The following is a 12,065-nucleotide window of genomic DNA, read 5'->3' on the forward strand; positions in this document are numbered from 1 at the left end:
AAAAAAAGAAAAAAATTACATATTTATAATGCTTCACAAATACAATTGGAATCTTACCAGTGACTTCAAGGTCAAAAGAGCAACTGTCAAACTTGTCCTTATAAGAAACCTCACAGCGATAGTTCCCTGCATAATTCTCCTTAGCTTGAATGATATGCATCTCAAATGTGTGAATCTAAAAATCAAATGTAATTGTTTATTAATGTGGGACATACATTTGCATGAAACAAATAGAAAATTTTGTCTTCCAGACCCAAACCTAAAGGAGTAAGGTATAAACTTGAATAAAGGGTGATGAAAAGAAAATGAAACTCAAAAAAACAACTGAAAACATCGATTTCCACACCACCTCATGTTCTGTTCTGGGAGAACAGAACAGAACTGGAGATCATCATAGAAAACTGTATGGTGAAGCCAGGTTTAGAATCTGCTTCACTTAAAATTCTGCCTACTGTCCAAATCTGATCTTTAAGCTCTCTTTGGAGCTTTGCCCCTATACGAAGGAAAACCACAGACCTTTGTGTGACGCTCAAATGACTCCTTCAGCTGCAAGTGCTTCCCTGCTTTGCTGGCCAGGTCCATCCATTTTCCTTTAAACCACTTAACATTTGGCTTTCGGAGAAGATCTTTGGCTTCTACTTTGGCTATAAATGTAATATTCCCACCTTGTAAAAAGAGAAAAACAACACAGTTATTGAGGAACGTGTGGTTGCTTGGTCACATTTGTACACGTTTCTTTTATCATGACTCCTTCCACTCTCCATGTGTTAGCTATATCATGATAGTGAGAATCAGAAGGAGTCACATGAACTATGAAAATACTGCAGAATGTTACGGAGATTAATGATTTTGAGTCTGGAAGCTTTCTGACCATGACAGTGTCAAGCCTGAGACAAACTAAGAAGCAGAAAAAAATTAGCTGATGCAAAACTCCATGTTGTCATGGGCATTATGCTTTAAGTAGTTGAATTTCTTTGCTTTAAACAAGCACACATATTCCTAAGCTGCTAGGCAACTGTAACATAAATAAACAGCAGTCTCTAAAAGAACACCTGGAGCTCTTTATGCGTCACTATCACTAATTCTTGAATTTGAAAAGAGAAGGAAATAAATCTTCTTTAAACAATATTTTGGGAATTTCCATACTAACATTCTAGAAAAGGATACAGCTAATTCCTTATGCTTATTTTCCAAATAAATCCTCCCCAGATGATCTTTTTGTTGTTCTCAGAAGCTCAGAAAAATAGTAGCAGTGTATAAAAAGCACATCTGCCCACTTATCAGTGGGCACTTATCCCAATACATAGCAGACATACTAAGTAGTCTGTACTGAACTTGGCACCATAGTTGCAATGCTGCTACCCTTCTTGCACTGGGATGTTAGTATGTAAGTATGGCAATGAAGTGCAGTTAGGAAGTGAACCTCCTTATTGTCCTCATGTATCATGCTCTGGCTTCCTTCATAGGAAGGTCTTGAAGTGCTTGGACTGGATTCCTCTGAGGTTAAATAAAAACCAAAGATGTGCTCTGACAGTTTACCTCCAATTGCTAGAAGATATTCAGGCCAAGGACTAGAAACAGTCCAGAGCAAATGCCCCAGAATTATTATAGTAGGGGTGATGGTTGCTCCCTGCCAGCCTCCATGCAGATCTGCTCCTATTAGTCTAAGTGCTTTAGCTGCAGCTGCAGAGTATAAATGTTGACCTGTCTCTAAGCTGCTCTGAAGGCCATCATGCAGATCTTCCTGATCTACCAATAACATTATGGCTAACAGCATTATAATAATGAGTTCTCAAAAAACATACCTCTTGGCCATTGTGCCAAATAAGCTATAACATTTTGGTTTTGTTTTGACTTTAAGAATTCTTTTTTTTGCTTCTTCTCATACATTCTGTTTTGTCTTCAAAGAGAGGAGTTCACGTCCAACTAAAATCAGTGGAAGTATTTGTAGCTGAGGGCAGAAGCTGAGTGCTACCTGAACCACACAAACATCTTTTCAGTCTCTGTGTTTTTCTCTCCAGAAATGGCTTCTCATTTTCTTTTGAAGCACTTACCAACACTCACTGAACCACTCTGAGGTTTTTCAATGAATAAAGTAGATCTTTGGGAGTCATCATGTTTTTCTGTCTCTTCTGGAGGGCTTTCTCCAATAGACCATACTGAGATACAGAGAAAGAGGAAAATATCAATTATCAGCCAATGTTTGATTCTCTCCAAAATGCACTTACCTGAACTCACTAAACTCTCTAACCCTACTACCTCTCTCTTCAGATGTCCTGAAAGATACGTGTTTGTTCATATTGACATCCACTGCTTGGCTGTCACACTGTGTACAGTTCCTGAAAGAATGCTACCTCTGTGGTAACAGAAAATGAAACTCTCAGAGAAAAAGACGGGGCAATCTGATCAGCCAAGGTGGGTGATGAGCAAATTGAATGGCACCAGCATTCAACCATGAGTGCTTTATGGAGGCAATAGACAAAGGTCAGCTCTTTGTTTTTCAGAAAGGAAAATGGAGGTGGAAGTTCTGAAAACACAAACAGCTGTAAGCACATGCAAAACACAGATGATGATAATTCCTGTGGGTCTCTGTAAATCTCAAACTCAGCTGACTGTATAAGCTAGTTTTTCTTTTTTGCTCACGTAATAGACCAGTGATGAAGCTTACTTCTCAGCTTTGTTCTCTACGATAGAAACAGAGAGTTTGGGAATCAATCATTAGAGAGAAAGAGTTTGTCAGATGGAAATGATTCTGTCACATATTCAGGCAGAGCATGTTCTCTTCTGGAAACTGAGATTTTGGAAATGAAAGAGAACAAAGAACAATTATAGTGAGAGAAGAGGCAGGTGAGCAATTTATCTAAGGCTGAAAACATGTTAGCACAGCTATGTGTTTTTGGTGGTTCTGACATCTGACCATCCAGGGCTTTGTGCTGTGCAGTTACATCTTTGGTAAACACATGCAAAACTGTGCTAAGAGCTAATTCCTAACAGAAAAAGACTGGGAAGAAGGGAAAGCGCATGATAGTGACAGACTTTCTACACCAAAAGAGAATCTCTCCGTCTCAAAAGGCAAAGTAAGTCTCGCGTTCTGAGAAAGAATTTGTGGAGTCCAAATGTCACATTTCTTTCCTTTTTTGAGGAGTTCTGGTTAGTGCATAGAATAGACTGAGTAAAGCCAGTGCTGGCACGGAATAACAGAGCAAATGTGTATACATATGACTATATCAAACAAAGGAGGCTATAATTTTCAAACCAGAGCTGTATTCCTTGTTCCCACTGGAATTCTAGTTGTTTCTAAATCAAAGGTGGATTGATTTAGCCAATACTCTTTTGGTTTTTGTTTAATAACTAGTACAAATGATGAACTAATTAGGCAGCATTTCTCACCTACTAATTCTGTTCTTGAAATTTAAATTTATTTTTCCTCTTCAATATTTTCCATAAAAACTCACTTGCCAGAAGACAAAATAGCCTGTCGCATAGACGTAACTGGTACAGGAACCTTTTCAACTCATGAAAATTGCCACTGTTGACAAATGAAGCACAACTCATGACAACCATAGGAAAACACAACTAAACTGTTTTTATCGTCCTTAAGTCTGTAAGAAATTTCAGAGACATAAAAATGCTGGATAGCTCTGCTACAAGATCTTTTTCTTTAGCTCTTTCAATGACTTACAGCTGGTATGCCTAATACTTCTGTATATTTCTGCTTGTATAAAACATGCATGTATATACACACATGTATATACACACATATGGAAACATACACAGACACACATGCACAGAGAAATATATAGATACATATCTATATCTACTCTCTGTACAAACTATTTAAATTATGCTGGTATGGTATACTAGTATATGGAAAGACGTAACACGAGAACAAGTGAGAGTTACAGGTATGAACAGAAGGATCTGACAGTGCTTGAAGTAGGAACTGGTCGAGTGCAGTAATGAACCTGAGACACGACGGGGTGAAATGGAAAATGGATATTAATAAATGAAAGAGGTATACATAGACTCATTAATTTGGTACCATGTAATGCAGAAATATTATCATCATCTCTGGTTATTAGCTTTCTCCTGTCTATTAAACAGTCAGAACAGAATGTAGGTTTGACAGTGGCTCACAGGCCTGGCATAGGCTGTTACACCACTTCAGTAACTATGGTTGAAGTACTTGCTGCTCATTTTGTTCCAGAGGCTGCAAATCCTGAAACCACAAAAGTGGGCGCAGCGTGCGTTACCTGGCAGAGTAGGAAGAAAGAGGTTATGACTTTGCTAAGTTCTCCCCGCCATCCTTTGCGCTGTGAGAAGAAGCCATTCTCCTACAATCTCCTGGAGCCTGTGTATGAGATTCAGGTAAGCCACTGCCACCCTGTAGGCTGAGGAGGAAGGGAATAGTTGCGTATCTATCTGTATGGAAAAACATGCAGATAGATAGGTATGTATGTATGTATGTGTCTGGTATGTGTCCTGACTAGTACATCAGAGTCTTTTCTCTCTCCCAGTTTAGCTGCTAGAAAACTATTTAAGTTCCTAATTTTGAAAAGCATTTGAAATTCAATGTTTGATACCATGTAAATAGTGGAATTAAAAAAAAAAGTACAATCTAAGAAATAACTCATTAATAATCACTGTATCGTATAAAATTTGGACTGTTCCAACATACTGTTCAGGAGGTCTCACCTGAATCCTTTCTTTCCGCTGCCTTAGACATCCCATCTGAAAGGGAAGAGCAATTTAGATGATACCAGCTCAGAGATCACAATTAAACTGACCTCAGGTCATGAGGATTTTAAGAACAATGATTCTTCATGCAAGAAGATTAGAATAAATACCTAGGACTATACCTATGAGAAACTATTTGAATATCAGAAAAAGGAAGTGAACAGCTGAGAAAAAAAAAGTCAGAAATCTTTCCCCCATTTCTCTGGAAAGCCTAAATTTAGTTTAATTTCCACTCGAGATTTCCTTTGTAGTAGTTTATATCTAGAAGGGATTTTTGAAGCTGATATTTTACTCATCCTTTGGGGTGATTCTAAATAACAGATATTTTTATGTAATTCAAGATTTATCTGAGGGGATAGTATTTTGAACTGTTGAATTAGTCTAATTATTTAAGTTGAACATTACTATTATTATTATTATTATTATTATTATTTGAAATTAAAAGATAAAGTTTTGTGATTTAAAGCTTTATTTATATTGTTAGCTTTTGTCAATGAAAAGCTCTACCTTGTTGATCAATTCACTGCTACTGATTTTTCAGATGGCATGCAGCCCATGGTTAATAATGCCATTTTTAAAAATAAATCAGGAAAATTTAACACAGTGAAGATGACTAAAACAATTTTTTTGTTAAAAGCTTTAAAGCAAGAATAGAAGTTTTTCATTTGATACACTACAATGCATGTTAATGTTCAAAATCTGTTTCATTCAAGTTTAATCACTTTAAAAAACATACTAAGCAAACCATGTTGAAGTCTTGCCAACATCACAACAACCATGAATGATCCCTGTACTGTCACTTTACTTCTGCAATTAAAGGCATTTCATCTGCCATCTTGAGGTGGTAAATTAAAACTACCTGTCTTTTAAGCAACTTATAAGGTTATGGCCTAAAGAGAGGTGATAGACAATTCTATGGATAAATGTATTTTGAAATCATAAGGCATATATTTTATTTGTAATTCTGCAATTTGCTCTCAGGAAAAAACTTAAAAATGCTTTCCTTACTTTTTCAATAGCAACGTTAAGATGGATGCCTTCAGACCTGCTAACGAATATTTTACCTTCCAATGGAAGAAGATCTAACAAAAATTCAAGACAGGACCAGAAATAAACTTGTCTGGTATGAAGGTCTTGTACTTCTGAACATGGATTAAATTAATTTAGGACACCTCAGAAATCTTATTCTCTAATGAGTTGTTACGAATTCAGTCCAAATGGTTGGACTCTGTTCATTAATAGTCAAGAGAAAAATCCATACATACATACACATAAAAAAAACTATCATGGTCCTAACCTGCTGGTGGTGTGCTAACTGAAGTGTCATCTTCATCTGCAAAAAGAAATACAAACAAAAAAATACATAAAGAAACTCAACGCACGGTCGATCATCTGCTTTAAAACAAATATGTGAAAATGTAAAACCTGCAAAAGAAAGGGAAAAATCATAATAGTCAGGAGCATTCACAATGGAAGCTTCAAACTGATGAAGAAAGCTTTGCATAATTCAGTAGCTGAAATGGTAAACCTTAATGTTTCAAGCAAGTAGAAGAAAAATGAGATGTGAACTGTGATCTATTATTAAATCATGAGTTTATATGAAAGCTGCTGAGTGGTTCTGTTGTTAGAGATGGAATTCACAGTAAATACAAAAAAGCCAAGGTCAATCACATATCTGACCTGAGGATGATGCCATTTCTCTGATGTCCATGTCTGCAATTAAAATGTGTACCATATATGCATTCAGCATCATTAGATAAGGGTATGCAACAGTAAAAAATAGTCTCCTATATTCATACTTTATTATTTACTTATTACAATATTAATCTTAAAAGCAACAAATAAATAACTTATTTTTTTCACATATTATATGCCTTAAAATACAGATAGAACTATTATAATCCCACAGGATTTTCCTTTTAATCACACTAAATGCTCAGGTATCAAATCACTAGAAACAATTGCTACTCAGGTATTTCAAAACAATTAATCTAATAAAGCAGTTATGCATGCATATTTATATAAGTCAAGAGCCTGAAAAACGTGAAACTGACATTAAAACTGAAATATTGTAGTCATGCTTATCAGAAATCCAGAATAAGTTGAAGACTCTTTTTACAATAATCTCCTAAATCTATTTGAATTTTAGATATTTACTAGAAATATCAAAGATAGGAATGTCTGATAAAAATGTACAGAATGTTTTAGTGTGCTAAAATAGAATACAATATAATAAAGTTTAAAAATTACCTGTGAAACAGTTGAAAAGCTTGAATAAACTATATATTTATTTAGGATTTAATATGTACATAAAGTAAAGATAATGATAAGTCTTTTATAAAGTAATGGAAAATAATCTAGAGAATATTTCAAAGTGGAGGAAAAGATATCTGAAATAGAATAATTTTATGAAATGTATTAACTTTTTTCAGATTTGGGTTTCAAGAATCAGTGATTTACTTTAAATTATCCTTTGATTTTGACTTAAAGTTCTAATTTGTCTTTATTTTTTCAAGGACAAATGCAATAGCAATGGCAAAAAGCACATAAAATCTGATTACGTGTAAAAAAATTCTAGTTTTATTAAATTTTATGCTTTATTAATCACTGAAAGCTAATTGAAGGTCTGACAGAATTTAAGTACTTAGCTATGACATTTTACTCATTCCTTTTTAATGATTCATCAAATTTCATTAAAAAAGTCCCTTGGTAAGAAGATATAAGCTTTAATTGTAGGCCTACAGATGAAGGATTAATATATATCTTACAAACATGATTTTTTATTCATTAAAAAAATATAAAAACGCACAGCTTATGTGGACACATTCTCACCACCTGCACCTTCCATTGGACTAAGATGACATTGAATATGTTGATTTTCGATGAAAGCACAGTAATGATAAATCATGTCAGTTTTCTGAACATTGTTCTAGCAACTAAACAAATGCTCCTGGAACAGCACCTCAAATTTGATTTAATTGGTGAGCTGAGCTCATAAAGTTATTAATCTTTTTTTGCTGATCCCCCGTTGCTCACTGATGACCAAGAAGGAGAAGTGAACACGGCAGAGACACTGCTTTGCACCTGCAATAGAGCTCAAAATGCTTTAATGTTTTTTGTAGTACTGCCCATTGGAGTAAGCATTCAGAGCTAAGGCAGGAGATAGATAAACATCACAAAGAGTGAACCACTGTATTCACTCTACATAAACAAATCCACAACAACTCAACCAACTGGTTCCATCATTTTTGCTGAAATTACTGAGCATTGACTCTTCCAAGAGTTTTGAAATTTAGTTGCCTTCAATTATCCATCTAATTTGCAAAGCATTCAGCACTCCTATCAAGGGGACTTGGCCCTGTAACTGAAGTACATACATCAGCAATGGAAGTTTTAGTAGAGAGATGAATGGATGAGTGAAACCTGGAGGAATAACAAGAATGAAACATGCAAACGTTTTAGTAGATGACTGAATGGAACCTAGAGAAAATATATCAGTAAATCATGCAGAAATCTGAGTAGCTCTCTGAATAGCTGGATTGGACCTAAAAAGGAATGAGCAAAAGGATATTAAAATTCATTTATTCCAGAAACTGGAAACACAATTACAACAGTAATCAATGTTTAAGATAATGTTAAAATTAAAAACAAAAGCAGACATAAGATGAATAAGAATAGGATAAATGTGGTCAATTTGGGGATTGACATTTTGATCTGAAGATGAAATGTATGCTTTTATGTATCCTGAATTTTTTACTAAATGCTGATATTTTTCAAACTAGGAATACTATAAAAAATTCTGTACACACACAGCTACCGCTATAAGCTGCTGATTTACTGCAAAGTAATGACAAGATAAAGACTTCATGACTCATCCTCAATTTTTTATCTTTACAGTGAACATAAAGGGACATAAATATTTTATTTCACATAGACAGTAACTACTACAAAGAAATAGAACAGTAAGACAGACACACAGGAAGATATAGTCTATTTCTTAACTTCTGCAACTAACTTTGTCTGAGAAATACGGGGAAAAATATAGGCCCCATAATTATGGACCAACCTTTCTTACCTAGCAACTTCATTCAGGCATTGTCTGACTATGCTGCAGAGGGCTGCCCCAGATTCCAGTGTGCTGTTTGTTATAATTTAGTAATAAAGGAGTCACAACTGCTAACGTACAGTATCATAAAATCATTGTGGAATTCAGATATGAAATGTTTCCTATCTTAAACCCATACGGGGAAGTACTCAAATCTGTTATTTATGAAATTAGAGAAACAATTTTAAAAAACAGCTTACACAAAATCTAACCTCCGGGTGTTTCTGTCTTCAATTCATATTGATTTTGGACAAATGGGAGAAACAGAATCTTTTCCTCTTTTGTGTGTTATGGAAACAATTAGAAAAATTTTCTTCTGGCAAACAAACATGAAGGAATCACTCTCAGAAAATGTACTGTCCCTTGTTTGGTGATACCCTGCAACAAAGCAGGAGTTGATAGGAGAAACTCATAATGCCATGTAACAAATATATATATTCCTGTCATTAAATGAGAAAAACAGCAAATACTAGTGCAGAGAATGCTGAGTGTCAGGCATTGACATCAACGTTATTTGCAAAGTTGACAGTTCAACAAAAAGTCATTTTTTCTACATATTGGTATTCAGAATTTCACTGGAATTCCTATTGAGGTGACTACTGCCACTGTGAATTGAAACTGGAAACACTTCCTATAGAAGAATCTCAAAAAAATTGGGGCAGCAAAATCCTCCTAAATATGCACCAATAAAACTTTTTTTTTCTTTAGGAAATCCCCACATTCTCCACTAAATTCAAAACAGAAATGATAAAATAATGTATAAGAAGACAACTGAAGTATTTCATGTGATACCTACCATGTTTTCTTTTTAGTTCAGTGAAATGTAGACTTGTAAGCAATGGAGAGAGCACTGTGCATGTTCAGTTCAGGAACAAACATTTCTCACAACAAAATTAAACCAAGCAGAACTAACTGCTAGAATAGCCTGAGGCAAGATCTTCATCTTTTTCTTATCATTAGGCATGCAAATTATTCCTGAATTATGTTTGCATTACCAAGATGACAGATTTGATTACTCACACAAAATGTTGTTTGTCAAAATAATTGCTCAATGCAAAAATAGCTAGCAAAATAACATGCACTGAAGCTTGGTTTGTCATTTTTATATTCTAAGGGAATATTTGAATCACATACTGTCATTGCATTTTTATTTTGCTGAGAAAAATGGCCATGCATGACTTCGCCGAACAAATTTCCAAGTTTCAAGTGTGAATCTAGTGTCATTAAAAGGTAAGACTTTGAGTAAGAGATCAAAAGGCAGAATGTAGTTTCAAGAAAGACATTTCTTGATTTGCCATGGAAAGCGTAACTGTGCCAAATAAAAAAAAGCAAGCATTACATCTGTTGTAAGTATATTTTGTTCTGGCTTATCCTTCTGTGAGAATGAAAAACAAAAAGATTATCCATTTCAAAATAAGCTGCTGAGCTGTTTGAATTCTACTTTAGCAGGGAGTAGCAAAAAGAAGTGGAATTTGACCCAGTTACCTCAAAGTGTATCTTCTTAACTAGAAAAGCTACAAACAGAGATGGAGTCTAATAACAGCAATGTAAAATTTGCACTGAAAATGGAGCACATTTTTACGTGCACAGTTTTGAGTTTATTGACAGTAAAATGTCCTCAGAGACATTTTTTCAGAACTTGTAATGACCTCAGTCACTGGACTTCCAATGATGAAGAGGAATGGAGGAATTTATTTTTCTTAGACAGAAAAGCAATATGGAATGTTTATTTTTATTTTTAATGAATGTGTGAACTCTATTGTACTTTGCTAAGAGATGGAACATGCAATATCAAGTGTCTGGTAGAATAGAAACAGCTTAGAGTAAAAGGAGATTTCCCCCACTGATTAAAAGCAATTGATGTACACAGCAACTGAGTTTAAGCGAGGTTGGTCAGAGCCAACATTCACTTCAGTAGAAAGATGTCTTTCTGCTCATGCAATGCACTTGAAATTTGATCTATTAAGAAAGCATTCTGTATAACTACTGGTGCTAAGCAGTGTCAGTCTTGTTCACAGAATTTTTAAAGATACTCATAAGCATTTCCTTATGCTAGATAAGTCATGCAGAATGAGGCTCTAGGAAGCTTCACATCACACTTTTAAAATTTGGCACCAAATTCCTGAGTTATAACTCAAGCAATATAGCATCAGAACAGCATTTCAGAATGTTCTCTTTGCTGTCCATTTTTGAATTTGAATTGGTTTCAAACTCACCTTTACCCTTTTCAGTTCCACCATCCTGTGGTGTTTTTTGTTCTGTGTAGGAAGTACAAGTATATTTTTGAGAGGATCTTAAAGTAAAAAGAAAAACTTACGCAGAATTTAAAAATACATCAATATTCTAGGTTCTGCTAGTACCGAAAAACCGTGATTAAAGATTTATAAGTATACATGTATGTACAATTTAAAACTGTAATTCTTCAAAACATTTTTTTTCACAGATGCATGCATATCAATAGATTTTCTACATTTTGAATGAGTCACGAGAAATTGATGTTCCCATATTTAGTGGAAGCAAAATGCTGTTTTTTTTGTTGTTCGTTTGTTTGTTGTTTTGTTTTGTAAGTAGCAATTGTTAGTCATTTGCTCTTGGTGTTATATATGAAAGCCTTTGAAAATAATTAAATAACTGTTAATTTGAATAGACTTGGATCAGAAATGAGAGACTGCCAGCTATTAATGCTAACCAGAACTCCATTGCCTAACTGATTTATCCTTGAAACAATACAGAGAGAAAATATGTTGGGAGTGTCCTTGGTTATTTTTCATTATCTTTGTCATTACTATCTTTCCTAGGCTATTTGATTTGCATTTTTTTTACCAGAAGCGTTGCTAGCTCGCCACATACTCCAATAAAGGGTATGTGAAATATCTCTAACATTCTATGAGTGAAAAAACTTGGACTGTAGACTTAATAACTTCAAATTCATTATTGGATTTTTGTTAATATTCCTATCCCCTTTGGTTTCCTACCTCATTCAGTTTGCATACAGAGCAAATTCAGAGGCTTGTCAAATCACATCAGTTGTACTGTGTTCAAAGTATAAACACTCAATAGTCTAGTTACAGTGAAAAAAATCTTTGTCCAGTGAACTTACTTGCTAAAGGCCTGGTATAACGTGGGTTTAGATGAAGGCCAATGAATTGACTACATTAAGGTGTAGCTAAGATAACTTGTTTGTCCTGGGAATAATTGCAAGAGCCAGGGGATTTAATTCCTT

The 12,065-nt window shown here is 34.7% G+C and overlaps 1 protein-coding gene across 4 annotated transcripts in view; it reads right to left on the reverse strand.

Annotated features, from left to right (window-relative positions):
- Window positions 1-11,104, reverse strand: part of MYBPC1 (myosin binding protein C1) — a 35,872-nt gene extending 24,768 nt beyond the window's left edge. For 3 of the 4 annotated variants that reach the window (XM_019615823.1, XM_019615821.1, XM_019615831.1), the window contains exons 1-7: window positions 11,059-11,097; window positions 6,418-6,450; window positions 6,035-6,070; window positions 4,696-4,731; window positions 2,055-2,159; window positions 517-665; window positions 58-175 (exon numbers count right to left, since the gene is read on the reverse strand). In XM_019615823.1, coding sequence (XP_019471368.1) covers window positions 58-175; window positions 517-665; window positions 2,055-2,159; window positions 4,696-4,731; window positions 6,035-6,070; window positions 6,418-6,448 — 475 coding nt within the window. In that variant the 5' untranslated portion in view covers window positions 6,449-6,450; window positions 11,059-11,097. Of the gene's footprint in view, window positions 1-57; window positions 176-516; window positions 666-2,054; window positions 2,160-4,695; window positions 4,732-6,034; window positions 6,071-6,417; window positions 6,451-11,058 lie in introns of all 4 variants that reach the window. The other variant, XM_019615827.1, reaches the window with a different exon arrangement.
- Between the last annotated feature and the right edge of the window lie 961 nt (window positions 11,105-12,065).

This window comes from Meleagris gallopavo, chromosome 1, assembly GCF_000146605.3.
Source record: "Meleagris gallopavo isolate NT-WF06-2002-E0010 breed Aviagen turkey brand Nicholas breeding stock chromosome 1, Turkey_5.1, whole genome shotgun sequence".
Taxonomy (NCBI): Eukaryota; Metazoa; Chordata; class Aves; order Galliformes; family Phasianidae; genus Meleagris; species Meleagris gallopavo.